This window comes from Trachurus trachurus, assembly GCF_905171665.1.
Source record: "Trachurus trachurus genome assembly, chromosome: 4".
Taxonomy (NCBI): domain Eukaryota; kingdom Metazoa; phylum Chordata; class Actinopteri; order Carangiformes; family Carangidae; genus Trachurus; species Trachurus trachurus.
In genome coordinates, this window is record NC_139898.1 from 25,163,545 (window position 1) to 25,190,253 (window position 26,709).

Consider the following 26,709-nt stretch of genomic DNA (forward strand, 5'->3'; position numbering starts at 1 on the left):
AATCAAGTTTAATCAATTTTAGCTCAGGTGGACTCCAATCAAAATGAAAAAATATCTCAAAGATGATCAGGAGAAATGTGAGGAACCTGAAATACATTTATATTTAAATTGAAATGTATGCACAGGGACCAAATACTTATGACAAAGTGATGTTTCAGTTCAGTTCAGGGTAAAAAATATTACTCTCATACATCAAGAACAAAGAAGAACAGCTGCTGGATGCCATTCATTTGGAAAAATTTAAGTTTGATTAAATGTATATCGAGTAGTAACTGTAAATTTATTTTTTTGTTGATGTTTAGCACTTTTCTGTCCTGTTTGGTCTTGCTCTGTTTTATGCCATCAGGTTTTGTTTTGTTTGTTCATTTTGGTCAGTGGTGTTACATTGTACATTTGTATGTCATTGCCTGTTTCCATTAAATAAATAAAAACATATTTTAGCAAAAGGCTTCAATATAAGGGTTGTCGACACTTTCTAAACGCACTGTTTACAGCATATGTGGCTGTGTGAATGTAACATGATGGGCTGTGCCGCTCTTGTGCGCTTTGTACTCACCATACCCTGGGCAGCGATGAGTGCAGCCAGGGTGCTTCTCCCTGAGGTGCCAGGGGTGCAGAGTGACAGACGGACCTCCTGTCCTCCAACCAGAGTTCGGTCCATCTCCATCAGCACGGCCTCGGCCTGCTCGGCGCTCTCATACTCGACCACGCCGAAGCCCCGGACTGGGCTGCCCTCATCCTGAGCAAGCTGGGAGCCATAAAATTACATTGAAATTGTCAAAACAAACTCTTTTCAATGAATGCTACAACTTTTTAAATAGAAATTTCTTTCAAAACTTTAAAAAAACAAAAACATTTTATGCAACTTTGTAATTTGCTTTTCGTATGAGGTAATACCAAGGGCCAGAAAGGCTGTTTACAAAGTCACAAATCTTAACACAGGGTGAAATAATTGGTATTGATTAGCTCCACTCTCAACCGCCCACTTCACTTATTCACGCACATACATACAATGAATTGTGCTTATTTTGTGCTTCAGGGAAACTTCACTTCATACTGCCTAGCTTATTTACCCAATAACATTATTCATGTTTGCAACAGCTCTGCCTCCAAGCAAAGTTTAATTAAATCTCCACTGTTTCATGTTCTCGACCTCTGAGATGTGGTTTGGTGCAGGTCATGTACATGAGCTGCTGCCTTTTGCTGCTTTTCAAGTGTATGATTAGAATGAATCCACTCTTTTTCTTTTCTTTTCTTTTCTTTTCTTTTTGCTCTTGCTCATATGAAATCTCAAAGACTACAGACTTTCACTGACATATGGCACAGTACAATTTGCCGTTGTCACTCTGTGGTAGGGCTGTCAGTTTTTAGAAAAATGAGGTTCGAACGATTATTGAATGACCCGTAATTCGTTCGGATATATTCGAATATTACCCCCCCCCCCCCCTCCCCCCGCCGCAGCACACACAGTCGCGGTGTTTTATTTTGAAAATTGACCGGATACTCTTGTTGTTTCATGTTTGACTTCCTGCCCAGCTTGACGCGATTGCTCGCGGCACAAAATCATGCACAAAATAGACCAGACGCTGCACGGCGCGAGCCGGCCGCGGAGGTGCATGCCGCGACACCACACCAGCGGTTAATATGGGCACAGAAAGTAAACTGGCTCCGCTTCTCGGCTGTTCGCGGCGCTTCCGCGTCCGGTGGACGTTCCGCGGCGCTATGCAGGCACCGGGCACTGCAGCCAAAGACGGTAAATAGAGTATCTTTGCTGCAGCCTGCATATCGAGCAGCTCATTACTGCTCGAATACGAACTTTTCCCCCCACATTCGAACGAATATTCGAATGTCGAATAAAAAGTGACAGCCCTACTCTGTGGTGGCCTTGTCCTCCTCTGAACACAATGCCATGTCTCAGAATAGTGATAAGCTATCTTCATTTGGCTCCTGTCTCGTCATGTATCAGAGAATCCTTCTGTTTTCAAGTCAAAGCCTGCTTCCCCGAAGATGTGTGGGCATCCTTCAAAGGGTTAATTAGATATCTCAGTGGATGTTAGATGCTTTGTTTCAACTTGGCTGGTGAAAATTCAAGAATAAAAAGAAAAAAGTCATTAACAAACACAGCAAAGCTGAAATATGGCATAATGAAATCCAACTTGCATCCTTTGCTGCTTATAATATCCTTTTCCCTGTCTCTCACTTCTTGCCATCTTGTCTCCAGCACTGGCTCCTCGCAGCAAAAGGGTTTGAATCTGAAGGTTATTTGGAGAGTTGTGTGTCTGTGCGGAGCATCCAGGTTTTCCTCATGTCTGCGTGGGTTTTGGTTTCCTCCCGTAATCCAAGGATATGTAGTATGTATGTCATCGCTTAGTCAGTGTGCTGGACACCATTCAGCACCCTGCAACCCGAAGCTGATGAGCAGGCGCAGGTGATGGGACTGGTGGATGATCTGAATTGCCTTGCTGGAGTTGCTCATTTGGGAGTAAATGCGCTGAATGCAACCTGTAACCATCGCGGATGGACACACCACTGTGCAATCTGATAATGCCAGCAGGCAGTGGAGAAATAAGAACTTGGACATCAAATATAAAACACAACATGAACACTGAACTCGAAGGCGAGAGTAGGATTGTTCTGTTTTTTGGACGATGTTTAAATCTTTCGAGACCAAATTAACTGATACTACTGTAGAAACTAACGGCTAATACCCTTTTTTTTTAATTTCACCAGTTATCTGCAGAAATAAAAAAACGAACACACAAAAGGCATTATCACCAACAGGGGTTTTAAAGGCGTCAGTGTGTATTAGACTGGATTTTTCCTTCAATTTGAAGGTGGAACTGTCCTCACTGATAATTCTAATTATCTAATATAAGCTGCACGCTGCTTAATAGAAAGTCTCCTTTTCCTCATCAGAGAGAGTAGAAATGCCTGGAAACACGACTTTAATTTACTCTATCTTTTCATAAATCACCATTGCAAGTAAAGGAGGGCCCTGCAAACAGCCCACTTTCTATTTCTGCACCCGGTTTATGGCACAATCTAGGAATAGTAAAACAAGTTATCCAGGAAGGTGATTAGTAGGGTGTTTTATTTTATTGTTTGGATTCAAGCCCAAAACACAGTTGCCTCCAGAGTTCGCTATCCATATGGGGTAAGTTACCATGGTGATGTACTCCACTCAATAGTTAGTCACCAACTGCAAACCCAGCACCAAATCAAAAGGCGCTAGCCAAATGCTTATCAATTCTAACGTACAGCATGAGAGACTCTCATGCTAAAAAACACATTCAAATATACATTCACACAAAGACACTGCAAAGAAGCAACACTTCAAACAAGGACCTTTACACTTCCACTTACAGGTTATGTGTGTTTTGTTGTTTGTGTGTGTGCGCATTACTGACAGTAACTGACAGATAACCGTGTTGTAGTGAAGGTAAAAGAGCTTCTCTCAGCTCTCTTTGATTTGACAAAAAACAATAAAAAAAAAACATGATGTAAAACATACATCCTCTTGCTCTTCCTGCATTGCTCCAGGGACTACACACACACACACACACACACACACACACACACAGACACAGACACACAATTACTCTCCATATCTGTGTAAAGCCAACCGAACAGTAGCTGATCTAGACCAAATAATCTGCCTCCAACTTAATGGCCACATCCAATACAACATCTGGCCTTTTTCCAATGTGGACACAGTTGATGGAATAATGTTGTATCACATTTTTTATGAGGACGGGTCAATAAACAGATCTCTTAAGGCCAGAATACTGCTGACCGGTAAAATTACTTCCTAAGAAAATTGGCTTCTCTTCTTGTCAAGACTGTTCAGTCATTTCCATTGTGTGAGGAGCAGCTAAATAATGCAGGCAGGGTAATACCATAAAGATAATGGATGGTATTGCATAACGACAATGGCTAAGAGCTAAAGGCTTATGGTTAAAAGACATCCCATGACCTATTGTTAGTAGCAGATAATTTCAACTAAAATACTCGACAAAAATCATAAGATGTGGTCAATTCATCTCACCTGCACACGACCTGTCCACTGTCGGAGACACTTTAAAGTCTCCCACCTCACAAAAATGTGTTTGGGCTTGTTGTCATTTGGGTGTTTGTCGAGACATTGTTTTTCATGGTAAAAGGTCAGAGTGTGACAGTAGAAGGCTATTTTAGCATTCATCAGCCTGAGGGGGAAGGTTTCTCTGTGTTCATCTTTATCCGAGTTAAAAGCACCATTTTGTGCCATCAGAACTAGTTTTAAAGACCAACCATGGCTGTGATGTGGAAAGCTGAAAACCTGAAACCTGTGCACGCACAGTGAGATTGAACTTTTCAGGAAAGCAGGAGACGTCTTACATCCTGCAGTTAATAGTCATAGATTTGTTTTTAAGTGCGGGATAAAGGCAAAAATCTAATTTTAACTGAAACATTTTGTACCAAAACCACGAGTCATGATTATTATCCAAAACAAAGTATTTTGATGTCTTTAAAAACACATCTGAAAGCGCTCTTTTAGTACCATTTAACACAAAGGCAGTTCCACTGGTATAAAATCACAGTACAGTATGTTTTCTGCTGCAACAATGTTGATGTTTTCTGCAACTCAAACAAGCACTAATAGTGATAGATCACAATTGTTTTCATGATCAAGTCAGCATTTTAAAAAATCGTTATCTTGTGACCAGAGGAATGAGAAATGAGATGTTGCTCGAAAACATCGGTTCTTTCTCATTTCTATTGTATTTGTATTTCAAACATGATTTGAAAAGTGACTGCATTTGTTCTTGAAAGGTCTACACTACAGTCACAAGAGCCTGTGCTGTCTGCTGTTTGACAGCACAGAGTCTGGAGCTACAATTGCATATTCACTCCAACAGCAGGCAACGCAACAGACAAATTCTTAGTCACAGCCATAATGTGCTACCATACGATGATGGTGTTAACAGGTGGAGAATTACCATAGTTTGACTCAGTCCAAGACTTTACAAACCACTCACATATTTGCCGAGATAGAAATTACACTCTCGCAAATCACTTCGTTTGACCATTTCTGGCAATGAGCGGAACCCGGCACATAACAGTATCACAGTGACATGAATACCCATGACACACGTGGCACAAGATGTTGTGACATTCATGGTTAATGGGAAAACAGAACAGTAAGGGCTCGGGTGCTGGAGGCAGAAATAAACCCAGCAATAGCAACGTGTAGCAGGTGGTTTGATGACAGAATGATGTGCATGACTTTAGTGTTCTGCCTGATATAATGTGATGCTTGGTTCTCCATTAGACCAGTGGTCTGAAGCTGAAATGTTTCTATTTTCCATTATCAAACAAATAAATCAATTATCAAATTTGTTGCTCATGACGTTTTTTTTGTTTTTCAGCTGATTAGTCAACGGTTTCAACTCTGAAGTCTCCTAAGAAGGCCACCTTGTCAATACATATTGAAAGCATTTACAGCAAGGTTCACAAATCAATAAGTTTCAAAGAATTTGTAATTGCACTTTAACAATTTAATCAAACTTTAACAATTACCATATAATTACACGAATATGCAATACAATCAAATCTACTTTTACTGTAAAAGTAGGCAGATTACAAACCAGTGGGAGACAAATGTATTTGCACTTTCTCAGCCTGAGCTCTGATGCCTGTTACCATCAGTGTTCAATCAAGTGGCCCTCCACTTCCTCCCTCCCCTCCTTCCCCGCCTCTCATTTGTCTGCAGTTCCCTCCGGTCTGAACAGAGGATGGATGGAGGAGAGGAACGAGGGAGGAAAATGGATGTGTGTGTGTGTGTGTGTGTGTGTGTGTGTGTGTGTGTGTGTGTGTGTGTGTGTGTGTGTGTGTGTGTGTGTGTGTGGAGGAGTAGGTCGATAGGCTATTATCATCAGCATACATTAAGCAAACTGTATATGGAAATGACCTGAACCACTCTAAGCACATCCACTCCACTGGATGGATGGATGGATGGATGGATGGATGGATGGATGGATGGATGGATGGATGGATGGATGGATGGATGGATGGATGGATGGATGGATGGATGGATGGATGGATGGATGGATGGATGGATGGATGGATGGATGGATGGATGGATGGATGGATGGATGGATGGACGGACGGACGGACGGACAGACAGTGTGAGTTAGAAGAGGTTGGGGGGAAGTTAAGAAGAAAAACATCGGTGATTGACTGGAGAGGTGGAGGGAGGGATGGAGGATAAAAAAGACAGGAGGGAAAAAACAAAACTTGCTAATCATTATTTTTTTAATAAGATGGGTGTGAATGTGGGCAAACTGAAACTTGCATTGTATGTACATTAAATTGTGTCGTGTGCAAATGGTGTTAAAGCTATCATCAGCTTTGCATGTGTGAGTAATGGTGCAAAGACTGAGTGAGCCCCTGTACTCAGATGATTTTTATGCTCTCACACTATATAAAATATTCAATCAAAATTCAGATCTGTAAAAACAATTATGCAAATTTAAAGCAGGCGGTGTGGACTGTATGTGATCCTTGTATATCCCAGCTGTTGTTCGGTTCTGTCTCTATCTGTTCATGTGCGTATATTCTCAGAAAAAGCACAAGTAAACCCATTATTGTTGCTGTCTGTCTTATGCAGGCAGCTGTTGCACAGTCTGAACATCTACACTTACAGAGTGCTCATGTGTTCAGTGTTCATTACAGGTGAGACATGTGGATGTCGACGCATGGCAACTGAAAAAGGTGCAGAGTTCATCACAGGTGCAAGAGAGACAGAGAGAATGCGTATCAATAAAAAGAAAAAGGAAGAAGTGCTGGGAATAAAATAGTTGGGTTTTTCTTCATCCAACATAATGTTTGTAATGTTCGGCTGGACGAATACAACACTGTAAATGTGTCTTAACAATTTAAAAACGTACTGGATGCCCCTGATTTTTCTATCTTTTATTTTTTTAATGCAGTGTATGGCTCTACCTTGTCCTAAAGGTATGATTAAAGAGTAATTAAATGCATGAATCGGGCACTTCATCTGCCATCCTGTAAATGATCCTTGATGTAAATCAAAGAGATTGGCCCAGAAGAAATTATTCTCCTGCAAAGTGTAATTACCCCGCATCAGTCTAATTAACAGAATATGTTGGAATAACAGACTAACCCAGTGCGCTAAAAAGGCCCAAAGTGCAGCATGATGTCTGAAAAACAGCATGTTCTTCTGTCATGATGGATGGGCCCGTGTCTGCAGTGTGTCTTTGTGTCAGGTCACACTGTGGCCTTCAGCACAGCCCTGAATATCACACCAATGCCTGTGATCACTGTATATTTCACCAACCACATGATGGACAGCCTGATCGCTGTACTGTTAGAGAGAGGCAGTGAGGCATTTGAGAACACTTTTCTCTGGTAAATCCTATTAGGCGCCAAACAATCTGTTTATTTTGGCCTTTAATTTTGACTTTCTCTAAAGTGGTGAAATCAGGCCATCACCATCCACAGTGCTGAGTGCTTGCTGCTTCTGTACAGTATGTCCTACAGCAATCACAGGGCAGTTCATGGGATGTGATGGATGTGCCTTGTTACATAATGTTGGGAGTGTACTGTATGCTGATATCATTATACTTTGTGTGCTGAAAGTTAACCTAAAGTGCTGCAGGATATTATGTTACGTCAAACTGAAAACTGAGACATTTTACTGCTGGTTTTGACAAAATAATAAAACATCACCTCCATATGAGTCGAGCTATAGTGCACTGGCATTTAAATAACAGGAATCTCGGCATAATTAACACAGGTTGACAAGCCCCTTTCTTTCTTATACAGTTTGACAGCTTACAATAGAAGGTCATTTCACAGTTATAAAATCTTTTATGCAAAGTCTCATATGGTTGTCGTACTTAAATAATGTGAGACGAGTTTTTCTTACCCTGCAGTCTGAGATTATAATGAACCATGAGAATCAAACCAAAGATGATTTTTGATTTCAGCACACACAACACACAATGAATTGTGTAACATAATTCAGTGTTGTCATTCTCTGATGTTACAGCTGGTCACCGCAAGGACTATGTGTGTGTGTGTGAGTGGCACAGGGAAACCAAAGATGCTAAGCTAGCTATCAGTGTGCCTGACAGCTCTTGACCTCAAGTTGTGGTGCCAAGCCAAGAAATGCTGACCGAGTCACTGGCAGGGCTAAGACTCGGAGGAACCCCCCCTGTCAGTTAGTGCTCCTTTATTGTGCATGTGTGCTGTGTGTGTGTGCGTCCGTGAGTGCATGTGTGATACAGACAATTCCAATGGTCGCGTCAGTTGTCTGAACCGAGTGATGAGGTCACGACAGCCCTGTCACAGCTGTCTGTGACATGACCTATCACGGTGACAAGCTTAACGGTAAAGATCTTTATGAAGAAGGTTGGATGAGTACAAAGGGTGTGTGCATGGACATTAAAGAAGGGAGACTAGGTGGGTGAAATTGTGAGAGGATTCATTTGGAAAAAAGATTTTAAAGTGGAAAAATTTAGTTAAAATAATCAAGAAATCTTTCGTTTTATTTCGTCCAAGATGAAACAATTCTGTGAAATCCTATTGAAATTTGCCTGACAACAAAATACTGAGGTTTTTCCATCAGCTTTGTTCGCAAAAAAAAAAAAAAAAACGCCATTAAACATGACAACTGTCTAAGAATTATTCCTCCTTTGAATAAAACTTTGACGCACTCTGGGTTTCACCAAAGGGGGTAATAATTATGTCAAGCATCTAAAGATTGTACTCGGGAAAAGACTTTAATTAGCTGTGCAACAATGAGCTCCGATGATTGTGAGGAACATGTTTTCCAGAGTAAAACACATTACATATTCAAAATGTGTTGTTTTCTGTCGCTACTGAATAAAACAATGCAACTGTCTACATTATTCGACGGCGAAACAGAACTCATTTTTGGGGTATTTATCCATGTTTATAACCATTTATCACTCCCATGTAGTAATCTGTTTCGCATATACAGTATATAAGTGTTGTGTTGTCTACTGTGCATGTGCTGTTTGTTACCGTGTTAACAAGTGGCGGTAACAACCTTTACTGAACTAGATCAGAGTTACCGTCTCTGCTGAGTCTGTCAGTTTTTAACTCCTCAGCCATCATCACTACATTTACAGTTGCAAAGATGCCAACGATACTCTTCCTGTGATTGACATTCAACACATCTCCACCATTTTACTACAGTGCTCCTTCCTTTCTCCCGTCTCTCCTTGACCCTCTATTAGGCCCAACGCTGTCAGCCCTCTCCTTCCTTCCTTCCTCCATCCCCTCTCTAATAGGTCTGGCATTCTCAGCTCCATCCTCCCTCCTCCCGTCTTCCCATCCCTCCTTACTGTCTCCATCCTGCTGTCCTTCTCTCTAATATGGTTGACATTCTTTACCCTCTCCTCCCTCCATTTCTCCTGGCTGACTCAAGTTAAAGTGCTGCCTGGAGGGCCCTTTCGTGGGCAGCAGAATTATAGCGCTCAGGGCCAAGGCCACAGGTTAAGTGCACTCTGAACAGGGGAAAAGTGACAAGAGGGTTGAGTTTTACCCGTGTGCACGAGGGAGGAAGAAGGTTTATGTAAGACAAACTGACTGGGCCTGAAGACATTAAGTAATGATCTAACTAGTTATTATGCAGCAATCAAAGTAGACCAATGTCTTTTATGATATTAGAACCATTTAAGTGTCTACATGCAATTTATTTCTAAGGAAGGATATTATATACAGTAGCTGACACTGACCTCTGGTCTGCTCTTGGAATTTGGAAGGACAAGGAAGATGTACAAAAACGTTTGCATGTCACTGATCCAAAGATGTTGCAGTTTCATGCTCAGTATCTTAAACACCTAAGCTGCCAGATGCCAAAATGTATTCACCATAACAGCAAAAAGTGTTAAACCAGACAGACTGCGAGCATATCCCCTGTAGTATCACAGTTGACTAGCTGACAGAATTTTACAGAAAACCAAATGGTATCAGCCTCCTGAATAATACAACAGCTAAATGCAATATAATAGTTTATTTTGAGAAGTTTCACGACTCCTCAGCTACTCCGTCATTTTAATTTGTCTGGTCCATGCTTCATTTTTATATTTCTCAAAATAGCTGAAACTTTGAATTGATTAGAATATCTTCACATTTTGTTGTTAAATAATGAATGAATGAATGAATGAATGAATGTATTTTATTTTCGAACATGTATAAAAATAAAAATAAAAGAAATTGTATGTAACTATTGTACATACAATAGATAGAAAAAAAGAGAAAAAACCAAACAAAATATTAAAATAAAGAGCTAAGACATAACAAAACACTGCACATTGTTCGAAAAAGGAAGTGGGAAGAAGTACAATACTTATTTTAATTTCCCACCCCTTTTATCTGCTCTTTGGTTTGCAACTATACATCCTAACTACAGTACATAATAGACCTATATAAGTATATACCATGTGTAACCTTAATAAATATCTATATAAATATATAATTACAAAATTAAATATATACTACATCATTATCCATATAAGTATATAATTACAAAAATATATTCTATATAAATATCTATATAACCAAAATAAATACATACTACATACATATCATCATTAATGTAAATATAAAAATATAAGCTATCTCCATAACTAAATCTTTACCCTCTATACCATATACTAAGTTAGTTACAATATATCAATCAACGCTATTCTACAGTTTATATAAATTTAACCCTTATCATCCTCTATTAACATGCTTCCTCTTCCATATACTTGTGTAAAAGAAATTTTTTGTACCTTTTTTTAAACAGATTTATATTTGCACTTTGTTTTATTTCTGTCCCCAGACTGTTCCACAAATTCACTCCACAGCTCGAGACGCACATACTTTTCATGTTTGTTCGGACTTTCGGTTTCTTAAAATTTAGTTCTCCCCTTAGATTATAACCCCCTTCCCTTTCATTAAACATGTCTTGTATATTTTTGGGCAGTAGGTTATTTCTTGCTTTGTACATTATTTGCGCCGTTCTAAATTTGACCAAATCCATGAATTTCAACATATGTGATTTTATGAATAGTGGGTTTGTGTGATCTCTGTATCCTGTTTTGTATATTGTCCTTATAGCTCTTTTCTGTATTGTGCATATTGGCTGCAGAGTGGTTTTGTAGTTGTTTCCCCAGACTTCGACACAGTACAACAGATATGGCAAAAATAAGGAGTAATAAAGAGTTTGCAATGATTTGCAATCAAGTATGTGTTTTGTTTTCCAAAGAATAGCCGAGCACTTTGCCAGTTTTGCTCTTACGTATGCTACATGAGTTTTCCAGCAGACTTTATTATCTAAAATCACACCAAGAAATTTAATTTCTTCTACCCTTTCTATCTTAGTATTGTCTATAATCAATTCTACATTACAGTCTATCTTATGTCTTCCGAACAACATGATCTTTGTTTTGCTTAGATTTAATGATAATTTGTTTTTGTCAAACCATACTTTTAGTTTATTTATTTCAGTTGTGATTGTTTCCAAAGTCTGCTGCAAATTCTCACCGGAACAAAAAAATATTGGTATCATCTGCAAACAAAACAAATTTCAATTCTTGTGAAACTCTGCATATGTCATTGATGTATAATATGAATAATTTAGGACCTAATATGGACCCCTGCGGAACCCCGCATGTAATGTTCATGTAATCAGATTTATGGTCACCTATCTGTACAAACTGTTGCCTGTTGCTTAGATAGCTTGACAGCCAGCTCCACCCAACTCCCCTTACACCACACTTTTCTAGTTTACCCAATAATATGCTGTGATCAATGGTGTCGAATGCTTTTTTTAGGTCCACAAATACTCCCACTGCTATTTTTTTATTGTCAATACAGTTTGTGATTTCCTCTATTAGTTCCATCAGTGCCAGCGATGTTGATCTTTCTGTTCTAAATCCATATTGACTGTCTGTAAGGAGGTTGTGTTTCTCAATGAATTTGTCCAGTCTATCTGAAAAAAGTTTTTCGAGTATTTTGGAGAATTGGGGGAGTAAAGAAACAGGCCTGTAGTTTGTGAAATGGTGTCTATCTCCGGTTTTAAACAATGGTAACACTTTTGCAATTTTCATTTTATCTGGAAATGTACCTTTTTGAAAGGATAGGTTGCAGATGTGGGTGAGTGGCTTCACAACTCCTTCAATGACTGTCTTTACAGTTGACATGTCTATGTCATTACAGTCTGTAGAGGTTTTGTTTTTACATTGTCTTACAATTTGCCTAATTTCTTCCTCATCAACTGCACTTAGAAAAATTGTACTTGGATTTCTTTCCGCCATATCTTCTATGTCTCTACTTTGTGTTATCTCAGGTTCTTTTATTTTAGCTGCTAAATCTGGTCCCACATTCACAAAGAATTTGTTAAACCCATTCACCACATCCTCCATATTATTTATGGTCTTGTCATTTTCAGTGAAATACTCCGGATAATTAGTAGTTTTGGATCCATTTCTCACTATGCCATTCAGTACAGTCCATAAACCCTTGATGTTGTTTTTATTTTTCTCCACTAGTTTGTTATAATTTGATGGTTCAGTTAAATAGTTAGGTGCACTGGATGGGGCATTTTACAGTTTAAAAGATTGAACCTGTCAGTGCTCTCTGGTGGACACATTATGTAATGGAGAGACTTTCTGAGTGACATCTGCCCTCAATCTCTGAAATATCGTCCAATTTACAGGTGTTGCAATTTTGTTGTCTCTATTTGCCCAATACGTTGGTGTCTGGCCAAATATGCAGAACTGACACTGATAGCAGTTGTTTTGATTGGTGCCAGCAAATATTATCATGGTAATGTGCTAAGCTAACTTGGTAAACACAACAAACATTATGCCTGCATTGTACGCTGTCTGTTAACACAACGTTAGCTTCGTCACTGTGAGCCTAGTCACTGCACCTACTCATGCACTTCTGCTGCACTGTCCCACACAAGCAAGTTAGTAAAATAACTGACTCCATAACTATCCATTTTGCATGTTCCCATCTATGGTAATCATGCATCATTATAAATGGTGAAGGGTTTCATAAGCTTCTTGCTTGATGTATTTCAGGACATACATGGTGAGGTGCAGTAATACACGCTTTCACAAGAACATACTGTACTGTACAAAAAAGAAAAAAAGAAATGCTGAACCATAGGTCAAAGCCTGCTGGCTCTGCAACAGTGAAGCAACATGAGCTAAACACCCACAAAGCATCATGGGACCAGGATGATGTGGGTGTATTGATTTCTATGTGGGAGTGGGGCAGAGGGGTGGAGCTAAAACTGGAAATGCAATAGATGACAGATTCCCATTGAGTGATGTCTAAATGGGCATGTGGGGGTGGAGTGGATGTAATAGAGCAGGATGGTATATCGCACAGCTGAGTAACAAAACAGAAAGAGAGCGGGAGGGGGGAGGAAGGGATGGAGCTGAAGGGTGGGGCCCGTGTCACAGCAGCCACACCTCACCATGGAAACAGTTGCTTAGTGATACTGTCAGGTCTGCCAATAGGGACACTGACCCCTGAATTTTATATCGGCACCTCTCACCTGGTGGTGGTCGATTGACAGAGCGAGAGTGGAGGGGACGAAACCCACATCCATCAGTGGAGTTTATCTGACTGACATTATCAGTAAAAATATTTCCTATACAGCTTTTATCACTAAAAAAATAAATACATTTACTATATGCAACCTCTCACTCTAATACATATGCACATATGTACTGTAGAAACTCACCTGGCAGAAGACGGGTTTGTAGGTTTCAGAGAAGAGCTGCGTCAGCTCCTCAGAGTCACACAGGTCCAGCGGCAGTCGGTCCACACACAGACACTTGGAGTGCAGGTTCTCCTCCTGGCTCAGCTGGTTCACGTCCATCCACTGCACCATCAATGAGCGATCCCCCTGCACACAGTTTGTGTGACATGTATTCAGGTTTTCAAGACTCTTAATTCTACATGAATCATAAGTGCAATATACAATGTCCATTATATATTTATAAACTGATTTCTTATGTATTGATTTTAAAGTCTGTGCATCACAGAGTGTACTTTTATCTACAGCTTTTCTTTCACTGCTAATCACAAATGAGGTCAGACATATAGTTGTATAATCTACAGTAAATTGATTTTGATGCAGTTAAAGTGAGTGGAGATAGTGTTTCTTCAAACAATAGTTTGAACTGCAATTTTATATCTTATTCTCTGTCAATACAATGAGAACAGATACAGATTCTGTAAATCAAGTTTTTTTTATACTTTCTACTATTCATTCCACTGGGAAGGAATCGAACCACTGACCAGTGCAGTAAAAGGTAAAATCCCCAGACCTTCCCCTGGATATATAAATCCAGCCTTAAGTCATCGCTTGTGCAGCCGACTGATTTAGAAGTCTTTCTAAGTAATTCATTAAATGGAGATCACCTGCATGTGGCGAGGGGTTTCCATTGATTAAAGTATAAATACAACTTGAAGGTGGGAAGAACATCTTTTATGGGGACTGCATGGAGAGTAAATTATTGGGATGGCCTCATTTGTATTGATTAAGAAGTGTTCACACAATCAGAGGTTGCAATATATTTCTGGTCTTACATATAAATATAGAAGAACAGCATTTAATAATCAGATATGCCTGGATCATTTTAGCAACTGCTCAAACGTACCAGAGGTCGGCCCAGCAGCTCAGAGCGGGCCCTTGACGCAGAATCCTTCTTCATGTATTCAACAAACCCATATCCTTTGGAGTGGCCCGTCAGCTCGCTGTACACCAGGAAGGAGCGCTCGATGTTCCCGTAGGCGCGAACCAGCTCCTCGAACTGCTGGGCGGTGAAGGTGTGGGGCAGGTTGGTGAGGCAGAGCAGGGAGTCGGTGGGCTGCAGCGTGACGTTGATCAGGCGTCCCCGGACAGTGCTGTGATGGAGGGAGCGGATGGCATCCTGAGCCTGGTCCCCGTTCAGCAAAGTCACAAAGGCTGGAGGAGGGGACATTATGGAGACAGCGACGAGGGGAAAAGACGGACGAGGACGAGAGGAAGACACAAAGAAAGAGATGCACGGACATAAATGGACAGAGACGAGTGAAAGACTCACACAAACATACATTTAAAGCAGACATTCAAAAAAACAGGCAGAGAGCAGTTGATGGAAAATGCAGGATGGAGACACATACAGTCACAGAACATGCACCAATCAACTCACATGAAAAGCAAAATAAATGACAAGCCGAATGTGGTAAAGTGACAGAAATAAAAAAGAGATAAAAGGGAAAGTTTGGGCACAGACAACCAAAACCACAGACAGTCATAAAAGACAGACAGACAGACAGATACACAGAGAGAAAGACAACACATTAGCTAGAAAGCCAGTAGGGAGGCACTATGTAGGGGGAATCCACTGTGACAAACACACATACACACCTTATGCTATTTAAAAACAACAACCTGACTGAAGTATGTCAAGGACCCACTGATATAGCACAGGCAGGATTTCTAACTAACTAAATATCACTAGAAATTATTATTATAAAGTAGCTCTTCTAATCACCATGTCAGTTTTATGTGTATGTTAGAAGATGATCTCATCTTTCTCAAACTGGAAACCAAAGCTGCTTTTGAAATGTATACACTGCAAGTTAGAAACGTATACATAATGTGATAAAGCCTTGAACATAAAAAAGAAAAAGCCATGGACAGATTCATGGGCTGTTAAATGGGCTGGTTATAAACACAGCCATTAAACATTCAGTGCTGGTGGAAAGAAGTAAGTGAACCTTTGGATTTAATAACTGGTCGAACCTCCTTTGGCTTTTGTCCAACTATGGACTGATGAATATCTTAACTCTTTGAGATCACTTTCAGCTGTGTGCAAAAACCAAACAAGCCTTCTGAGATATCTGAGAATTTGAGAACAGCAAATCAAAAATGTATTTTTATATGAATCAAAGAACCCACACCCCCAACTCCAGCATTGGTTTAATGAATGATGTATTCAATATAGACAAAGGTGTGTTATAAGTTGGCATAGATTGTGTTTGTTCATTAATGTCACTTGGATGAGGATCTCACCATATTTTAAAATAAATGTTTAAATAAATGCAGCTACTCGAAAGGGTTCACTTGCGTTTTCATGCCTCATTATTTTGGAAAGTGTTTCCGCTGACCCAGCTGAACTACACTGCACTCTCAGGTTTGACTCATAAAATCATTAGGCATTGTTTACAAAAGCTGTGCATTCAGTTAACAACTGAACAACAACAAAAAAAAACTACAGCCCTTTCTGACACCTTAAGTGTCAAAAGACAAACAGTCTAAATATCATACAGTACAGTGCTACTCCGGCTGTTGGCAAAAGGGAAAAGCAAACATACAAATAAATTGCTTTTTGATATTAAAAAAAACAACTTTGTGGAAAGAAACTTGTGCTAAGACTCAATTGCTGTACTTCGTACTGGATGGGAAATAGTTTGTTCTACCCAGACTGGAAACCTTTCATGCTCAGGTTATAGTTGGTCAAACTGTGTAAAATCAAAGTGAAATGGTAAAAAATAGTTTGTGTGATTTTGAAGAGAGCCTCTAAAGCGCATCTTCAAAAACTGAAGAAGCTCTGCATCATGGACATTTGACCTGAAGGAAAACATTCCCGTGCCTCAGGACAATGCTGCTTTGTTCAGGTAAAGTCACCCCTGTGGTCATCCAGCTGTATGAACACAACCCAGTATCTTTTTTTTAAAAGCTCCGACCCAAACGGCGCTGATACTGACCCAAAAGTAAAACGTGACCCCACTGCAGATATATAGGCATCAGTCCAACAAAGAAATGTTCAGAAACAGTGTCTTCATTCAATTGACCGTTTTACAAAAGTTCAAAAAGAAAAATTTGAAGGAATCCAACCAGAAACATTTATTTTAGGTACAGTATTGGTTTTTGCCAGTTTCAGAAAACCTGAAACAGTGTTTTAGAGTCTGAAAAGGCTGAAGAAAACTACAAAACCTAAGCTGCAAAGTAGAGTTTGGTTATGGTGTTATCACTTCACTGGACCCACTAACTGCTCTGTTGTCAGTGGAGCTGCTGATACAGTCAAAATCAATTATACTCCAACTGTGTTTAAATAGCATAATATCAATATATTTCTAACTGTGTTGATGTGATAACATCCCATAAGTAACTGTGTAAAAGAAAATCACGGACATCATCAGTTAGGAGAAGGCAATATACGAATATCCCATACACACTGGTGTCCTGCTTTGTGTGTCCTCATTATGACGCTACATGTTGAACTGAAAGTGAAAGCCTGACAACTGGTTCTGTAGCCTGGAGGATGCGTTGAGTATCACTTGTAGCTCTTGTTTTCCATTACTGACAGAGACAAGATGAAGAAGCCAAATCTTGCAATTAGTGTTAAAACGAAGCAACATGCAGGTAGCCAAAGCCAAAGAAGACTTATCCTCATATACTGGGAGAATCCCCTCTGTAGAATTCAGTCTGTATTCAAATGACTGCTATAGATTATCAATGAGTCAAGACAACAATTAAAGACCTGGATCACGTGACATTGAGTTCAGGGAGACAAGGGTTTCTACAGTATGTCCTACATTTCTCAGCAAAATATAAAGGAATATTGAAAAACTATAATTGAACCACTTCACCACTTTCAAAAGGGACATGATGTGGTTATAAAAAAAAATGTTCAGAACAAAAGAATATTAGGGAAAGCTATGGCAAAAATTGTAAATTGCTGGTAATTTCTGTGTTGGGATTGAACTCTAATGGTTCCAGATCCCCCCTGGGTATTTGGCACCATTATTCACCATCATCAGTGTGAAAAATCAAACAGGTATGCAAATGGGTTTGCTTCTATATCCAAAGTGGGCGAAACTGAGTATTTATTTATTATTATTATTTTTTTTTTTTTTGCTATTCCAAGCTGAGCAGCAAACAATAGGTCATTTCCAGCCTACACACCTCAATCATTAATATGTGTGTGTGCTTTGTTGATGCACTGTGGTCATGTGTGGAGGTCGACCCCCAGAAACACTAAGACGGGAAAGAGAAAGAAAAAAAACAACATAATAGCATGAGAGGTGATTCATATCCTGTAGACACTGCTCCAGGCTTTAAATCAACATAAATACCTTGAGAAGACTTCAGAGAAGGAGGAACATTAACGTTGATGCTCAGCAGCACACAACAGTCTGGCTCTGTAGGTAATCCAAAGCTGAAAGCTAAAGTTTAGGTACCAGGCCCACAAATCAGCCAGTGAGTGTTAAATTATTCAAACGAAAACACTGACAGCTGGTGTCTCTGCCACTCATCAGAGGGAGCAAAACATCACAACTATTACTCATTTTTGGTGTGGAAAAAATGAGTTTTAATCAAACCAAACCAATGTAAACTACGACTACTCAGTAAAAGCTGGTTAGACAGACATGATCACCTGAAAATCTCTCTAACAAATATGTGAATCTTATATCTGAATAATTAAAAGGCACTTCTGAAATGTTTTTGAGTACTCTTACTTCTTTGACTGACGGCATGGCAAAAATAATTTCTGAACATGAAATAGAAACCTTTCACTTCTGCATAATGATCCACTTTTCCACCATTATCGTCAATGTTCAATATGATCCAAACAATCGTACATTCATCGCCTCCTCAGAGCCATGAGGAAGCAATACAGTGACACTCGAGTATTGTATTTAGCTCTGTTGAAGAGAGATAAGTGTTTGGAACAAATTGAACATCTAAGCCAACAGTGGAGAAGTGGACTGTGCTGCAGAAGTGATTTTTAGATGTCTCCATTGATGCTCTGGGCTGTGACTCAAGGTTATTACTGAAATCCATTGTAAGAGTCTTGAATCCATATCAACTGGAGCAGCTGTTTTCCACAGGAGCATGCTTAAACAGTCTGATAGCCACCCTTCAAGCTAAGAGGAGGGAAAGATTTAATTCTCAAAAGAGAGATTTTGTTTTTTTGTAGTTGTGGAGAGATGTTTAACTGTACACTGTCCTATGTGTGACCCATGAGCTGCACTTTAATATTAATACAAAATTGTGAAAACATGTGTTAAAGTGTGATAAAAATGGAAACTACTGAAATCCCATTACGCTTGTAAGTTTTTCCTGATAACAGTCTAAAACCAAAGGATACTCAGGTTACAAAAGGATACTGCACAACATTTAGGAAGCTGGACACCAATTTTACTTAAATATTCAAGTTATTGTCCAACAAAAATGCCTGCTACTGTAGTTCACTAATGAATAAGTAAATAAATCAGCATTCCAGGCAGTTTTGGGAAAACGTGGACATCTTCTCAATGCTGGCACCATACCAACATTACGTTTCTACTCAGGTGCAAGCTGCCAAATCTAAATGTTTTCAACAAAAAACGATGCAGAGCAGAAAAGGAAATCTGGAGGTAGCTTAAAAACACCTGTAATGCAGGATGCCCCCACTGCCCCGCTCACTAACACCACCTCTTTTATCTTACATCAAAGCTACAGACGGCATTTACATACCAGCCGTGCCAATCCCTTGAAATGAAAAGGCAGACACAATGTCTGCATTCTTTGGTTCAAAACTACAACACAAAGACTTTTTTAAAGCCCCGGTATAAAACTGCTCCTATGTGCAAACATCTACGACGGAGTGTGCAGAATGTGCAGATCAGGTAGGTGGCTGGAAAATATGAGTGGAAAAATGTTGAAATGAGTAACAACTGGGACGTGTGCTCCACGGGCATCTTTGAGTTTGCACAGAGAACATCACTGTAGGCAGATCCAACACGAGGTCAGGGTCAGGCTTGCACACGGAGAATCTATCCCCACCTCCCTATGTGTTCATCTATCGGCCTGTCTGTATTTGTCTTGCTCCCCCCCAGCGCTTCTGTATCTCTATTGAACTCTGTGTATTGTCTGTTTGTGCCTCCTCCTCCCACCTTATGACACACTGACTACTGTATTTATCCACATGTATTGGGTATATGCCTAGGTGTGTGTGTGTGTGTGTTGGATTCTCACTGCTTCTCCTTATAGTTTCTCCGTTTCCATTTGCCTCTGTCTGTCTTCAGATGCCGCCTCCACCCAAATCAATTACCTCAAACCCCATCTAATACCCATACTCACACACACTCACACACTCTGTAATGGATCTCTTACACTAAGCTGAGAGCCTAATCTGGTTTTGACCCGCTAAGTACGCTACCTAACATTAGGCATTACGAGTAGATGGAGAGAATATGGTTTGGGTTTTATGCTAAAGCTCACCCTCTCCCTTTCTATTGCCTCTAATGACACAGTGCCGGCTGACAAGCGGGGGCTGACATCAAATCCTGCTCAATACTTTCTCCAGCAGTGAAAGAGAGAACTCTGAGACTCTTAAATAGCTTACAAAATAATCTTATAAATCACAGCCTGGCAATCACTGAGTGGGCTACCAAGTGAACGTCGTCAAAAAAGAAAAAAGAAAAAAACATGAAAAAAAAAAAATTACACAAAAGTGCCACCGTCTTAATTACGGGTCTCTGCGTCTGAACATGTCGATTATTCCCCGTGTTCCTATGAGGAGTGTGTAGGGGCACAGGAAAAGAAAAGAAATCTTCCGCTGAAATCACCTCCAAGGCTGCAATTCAGACTGCCACGTTCCCTGTTGAAGGAGCTAATTAAAATCAGGGGAGTTACCATCGACACAGCGGACCCCTGAAACTCAAGGGGCCGGTCGTCGTGCTGCGAGCGCGGTGGCCCTGCTGTTTCATCTCAGCCCCGAGGCCAAGATGAAAGTCTCAGGTAGCGGGAGGAGTCCCATGGAAATAAACAACTCAGCGGGGGCCAGCAGGGAAAACGTTTCAGTGTCATTTCATGACGGCTAATCTGATTCAGATTTTCAAAGTTCCCGTTAACTCTTATAATACTGGAGATAATTTTCATAAATTTGCAAATATAGCCTAATTGAATAGCATTTTCCCTCTATTTACATTTAAATTATCAATAAGCTGTTCTGCTATTCTGACCCATTTTCAGCAACATCAACAGCATGGCTCCAGAGGTGGTAGAGCTGTTAACTGCAAGGAAATTAAGTGAACACATCTGGCTTCTAGACCGTTAATCCTGATGTCAAGGTTCCCTCACTCCTCTAGTGCCACCATGACGGTGAAGTGGCTTTTTGTAAATTTCCTCTGCAGCTGAATATGGCCTCTTGCCCTCTGAGCAATGCTATCTTCAAGGCCAGAGTTTCCATTAGCATCAGCCTCTGATGTAACCCTAACCCTTATATATACATAGTATATACACACCATCACCTGGACAAGATGCTCTATGCTTTTCAGTAAAAATTTCAGAATATCTTCAAATGAAAAATTTCAACAAGAGGCAGCATGAAAAGTCATCTACCACTTCTTCCATGGTGCATTTATCCTCTACAGGCCATCATGTAAGAAATTATAATTTTATCCGTCTCACTGATCCTCATCTGTGCTGAAGGTGAAAAGTTGCTTGAGTAATGATGTCTCAGATTCCAATTTGCTTAACAGATAAAAGGTGGATAAGAAAAAAAAACACATGAAACTGAAAATGGTGTTTTACAATTACATCATCATTGCAATTCCAAGCCGATCTAAGGTTATATTATTTGTGCGTGAGCCAGTTCTGACAGGCCAGAGGGATGAGCTCTCTCTGGATCTGCTGCTCTTCCGTCGTTTATCAATCTTTCTCCCACACACACTGAATCATCCTAACAAAGAAGCACTAAAACATATTCTGTAAAAAAGTGTACGTACTGTACCGTCTAAAGTCATTTTTTTTAGGGGATGACAGCTTTGACAGACTAGATTTGAAAGATTTGCTTTGTGTGAAAGGCAACCAATACCAAGCGACTGCACTAAATAAAAATCTTCTTTTTTTTTTTTTTTAAACTACTACCTGTGGTAAAATACCAACAACTACTAAACTAAAGCAGCTGTTACAAAGCCTTTTCTAGTGGCTGTTAGTTCTGTCGTACTAATAAACCTCATCCTCTTTTGCATGTGTAGCTTTATTCCTGCCTGCCGCTCTCTGCTACCGGATCTACATGAGTAAACACTTCAGACGAGCTTCATCCTCCACTCTCTCTCCAGAGCTGCTCTCATCCTCAGAGCCCTTTGTCTTCTAACACGTCGGCCCTCCCACACTCTCCTCTCCATCACCACCACCTCCTCTTGATTCTGTTTCTCGTCTGTCGCCGTTTCCATCCATCAGCCCCCCCTCCTGCCCCCCCACAGTCCTCCAGCCTGTGGCCACTTCCATGGCAGTTCTCCAGGGAACTTCAAGGGGGGGGGGGGCTTCAATAGATTTTAATTATTGTGCAAAATGTATTATTTTCAAAAGGAGGTATGGCTTATAGTGCAATGACATTTCAAAAGCAGTGCATGCAGCATTCTGAACAATATCAGCAAATCATTTATCATCATTTATCTTGACAAAACAGTGAATACTCAAGTCCAATCTCAGTCCACTTGTCTCAGTAACATGTTTTGACTTGGACTTGTCAGGGTCATGCTTACCTGTCTTGGCTGTCGCATGCATCAAGTTCAGTGTCTCTTTTTGTTTTTTGTTTTTTTTGGGGGCTTTTCCATGTTTATCCATAAATGTTTAGAAGGACATCCTAATGCCACAACAACTTTTGCTTTTGAGTGATATCATATCCAAAAGTAAACCAACAGTATAAAGAATTTAAAATGTTGAAGCCTGGACATGAGCCCTGTTGCCTACCATTAGTTACATTAGTAGTCAGTGCAAACATGGACAACACTTGGACATGAAGCAAAGTGGTTATTGATTAGTGCCTAATGACTGTGTCTGTTGGTCTTCTTGTCAGTGGTAGCAGGAGCATTCAGATCTTTACAGTGAGGTATATGTGAGTTTGGTGGGTGGGCGTGTAATGTATAGACGGACGGAGAGATGGAGGAACGGATAGATGGATGTGAGGTATAAGCGGCAGCTCTGAGTGGATCTAACACTCGGCATCTCTTCAACAAGCCGCCCACTCAGCCCGCCCACAGCTACATTGTTCAAACAACCACTCGGCTCCTCTTTGAAACATTTCACTAAAAAATGGTGCATCGTTTAACATATTTAAAAACGCAAATGTGTGTGTGCCTAAACACTGTTTTGTGCTACGTGTGTATATATGTAAGTGAGAAGATTAGGTCATCGATAGCATATCTGATCTACATTCAAATTCATCAGAACAAATGATCAAAGTCAAGTACAGCTACTCCAACAGCTTTGAGTTTACAAAAAAGGTCGTCACCGATTGCAAATGTCTTGAGGTAATAAATAACAGTAATCTCCCTTCTGCCGGCCATCGTATCATCAGTTCTTCTATTGATCATTTGAGCAGATCACTGCATCTCTCATCTTTCTTTCCATTATGCCATACTTCTGTCTGTCTCCCTTTTTATCATAAATCATACAATGTCAGTTTTCAAGACTCTAACCTTTTTCTTCGATCCATCAATCAGTTTCTTCACATTCTACCACCTCCTCAAAATGTTTTTCCTCCATCATTGCTTTCCTTTTCTTCTTCCTTCCATCTCTTACTGTACTTACTCTGTACTTTCCTTCCAGAAATATTCCAAGTATTATTCACATTATGACATGATATCCTATGATCTCTTCAGGATGGTTGGACAAAACAAGCAAATCGACTCTTGCAAGTTATAAAATTGTATATAGAGAGACAATTGTATTAATGACAATAATCAGTAGCTGCACAACTACAATAATGTGATCAATGTAATTTTTCGCGCTCAAACACATTGTTGCACATGCATCTGTGAAAATGTCTCACTTGACTGAATTCATCTACAAAACAGAAACCCAAACTTCTGCTTTCTCGGAAACTACATCTATGTTTTAATACACTTACTTAAACAAATGTAACAGTCAGCAGCTTCTGTTACATTATTAGAGATCATTTGATCGATCATTTCACACAACTAAAATAAATGGCAACAAACAGACGTAGCAACAGATTCTAATAATCTGAACTACATCCTACCAGTAGCCACTACTTCTGGGAAGCACACAAAGTGCGGTTCCTCTTTTGATGCACTCAGGGCACAGCTGTGCGTGTGTGTTTGTGTTTCTGTGGTCAGCTGGTTATCATAAGCCTTTATCCTTAGACTGCATCTGTGTGCTCCTTAAACACAGAAAACAAGGTTGAGAGCTCTGATAACACTGTGACCATAAGTATCAACAGAGTGTGTGTCCTTACTTGCACACATGCATGCTTGAGTGTATCTGTGTGTGTTTGTACAGAATCTTTCTTTGTGTGTGTGTGTATTTTGGATTTGTGTGTTTTTCATGTGCACTGGTGTGAACCTCAGATAAGACAAACACCACTCATGCCAGCTCTGCCCACTCAAGAGAGAAAAGTGAGGGCTAATACACAGTAAGCAGTGTTTCCCCTATATATATACACACTGTAGTATATATATAAAAAAAAATGATTGCTCCCACTGCAATGTCATGTCAAGTTGAAACTGCATGTCTTCGCAGAGGACTTTTAATTTGAAATGACAGATAAAGTTGAGTTTCCCAGTCTAGGCCAGAGGAAGGGAGTGAGAAAGGTAGACTTAACTATGTCTCATTGAAATGGATGTAATTCACAACTATTGATAATAACTCTGACCACGGGTGAAGTTTGCACATGCACCACTCAGGTACAACTGAGTCTTCACAGTCAGACTTGGGATCAGGTTGATCGGGACAACTTTTACTTTACTTTATTTGTTTATTTGGGTGAGACAGTGCACATCAATGTACATATAAAAACATGTAAATGTGCCGGATTATAACAACAATGCTAATTTCCATCCATACAAAAGCCAGCGTTGCCGGCAGATAAAAATGAAATAAAATAAATTTAAAAATCACATCTGTGTCAGTCACTTTAATGCACTATTTCTGTCTGGCCTGTCAATGGAAGCAAAACCCTTTACATTTTTAATGCACTTGAATGTCCAATAAAAAGACAGAGCCAATAAAAAAACTGAATGGTTACATTTGTTACTTTGACATTTAGGGTGTACCATTCATCAAATTATGCACAATAAGTAAAGTAAAATACAAAGAAACAATCTTCATTTTAAGTTCCCCATGGCTGCTGGTTGCATCTGACCCCCACGGTGAATTAAATTATTTTTCCCTATCTAGTCATTGTTAAGTAGCAAAGATGAATAGGGAGTAAAACACAATTTAATTCATTATTCACTCGTCTTGACAGGGTCTTTATTTGTGATGCATTTGCAAAGAAACATTTCAAAGCCAGCAGCCTATTAAGCTTGGACAGCTTGTGCTGCGTCCATGATCCCTGAAGGAAATAAAGCTATCTGGTAATATTCTCAATATGATGAAGTCACATGGAGTCAGTCTGACAGTCTATCATGTGGTCAGTACTAATGTGTCTCAGTTTGCCAAGATAGGAATAGTGGTTGGATATTAACCTTCAAAATAAGCCACAACCAGACCACCTGCTCTACAGGTGCACCCTCCAATACCTACTGTAAATGACAGCAAAACATATCATCTTGCACAGTAAACCACAAACCTTTATGGTCTCAGGTAATTACTTTTGAAACCACCACTTGGCTGTAACTATATAGTGTCACTCAAAAAATGCCACAAAGATACATGAACCAACACTTAAAGCAATACTTACCTTTCTGGAACTTTTGCACATTTCTTTGTCTAAGTTAAAATGCTATTAATAATCTGATGATACATTAAAATGTAAGAGAAACCCAACAGGGTTAAAAACTCATCATTTTTTCATTCTCATATAATTCTGAGAAAAGTCTGACCAATAATATTATTCGGTCCGATTAATAAGATTTGAAGAGCGACCGAACCTACTTAATATGTAATCACTTTGTGCACCCCTCTCCTCCTCTCCCCCCTCCCGACCAGGAAGAACGCTTATTGACAGAGCAGTAGCAGGACACAGAGCAGAGGAGACTAGAGTCACAACACACTAGAAAGAAGGTTTTTGGAAATAAATAGTTTTTTAAAAGACCAATAACTGCAGCCGCAGCTGGTCGCGGAGTTTCATGTCTGATATTGTAACGTTGATAGTGATCAGCCCCGAGTGATACGTAAACACAGGAAGTCACATGTGTCTATAAAGCATCCAGTGCTAACGGCTAGGGGGCTAGGCTACTGTTAGCTCTGTGCTAACGGCTAGGCTACTGTTAGCTCTGGGAGTTCTCAGCGGTCCGGACCCGGTTGAACTCCGGACCGGCGCGGCTCGACTCGGCTCGGTCTGGATTTATTTTCGGCCTGAACCAGAGCATCAGGTGGCGCTGGTCCGGCCGCCAGCCCGGCTCGTTGAGAACTGTAATCTGTAACAATCACTTCCCCTGCGTCTCCAGTAGCAGTAGGCTAACAACAGTTTATTATAAAACTCATCAGTCATCATCACCGAGTCCGTTTATACGGTTTAAAACTCCGGTGTTGTGTTTGTTTGTGTTTTTCCCGTTTCACTCGCGTTCCTGTTCTGATTACCGTTGCCATCCCAACGCATGCAGCAGGGAGGGAGGGGGCTCGTGGAGATGCGGCAGGAGCGAGAGGTGGGAGGGACTTGTGAGGGAGGTGGAGCTGTTGATTTTCAAATGTTTGTGCTGTGCTGAGTGAAATGCCAGATCGGT

The 26,709-nt window shown here is 40.1% G+C and overlaps 1 protein-coding gene across 1 annotated transcript in view; it reads right to left on the reverse strand.

The window, feature by feature from the left end:
* Window positions 1–26,709, reverse strand: part of raver2 (ribonucleoprotein, PTB-binding 2) — a gene marked incomplete at both ends in the record, with an annotated part of 79,632 nt that overhangs the window by 24,175 nt on the left and 28,748 nt on the right. Inside the window, 3 exons of the mRNA XM_083970880.1 lie at window positions 557–748; window positions 13,775–13,939; window positions 14,697–15,004. Of these exons, the coding sequence (XP_083827006.1) occupies window positions 557–748; window positions 13,775–13,939; window positions 14,697–15,004 (665 nt within the window). The remainder of the gene's footprint in view (window positions 1–556; window positions 749–13,774; window positions 13,940–14,696; window positions 15,005–26,709) is intronic.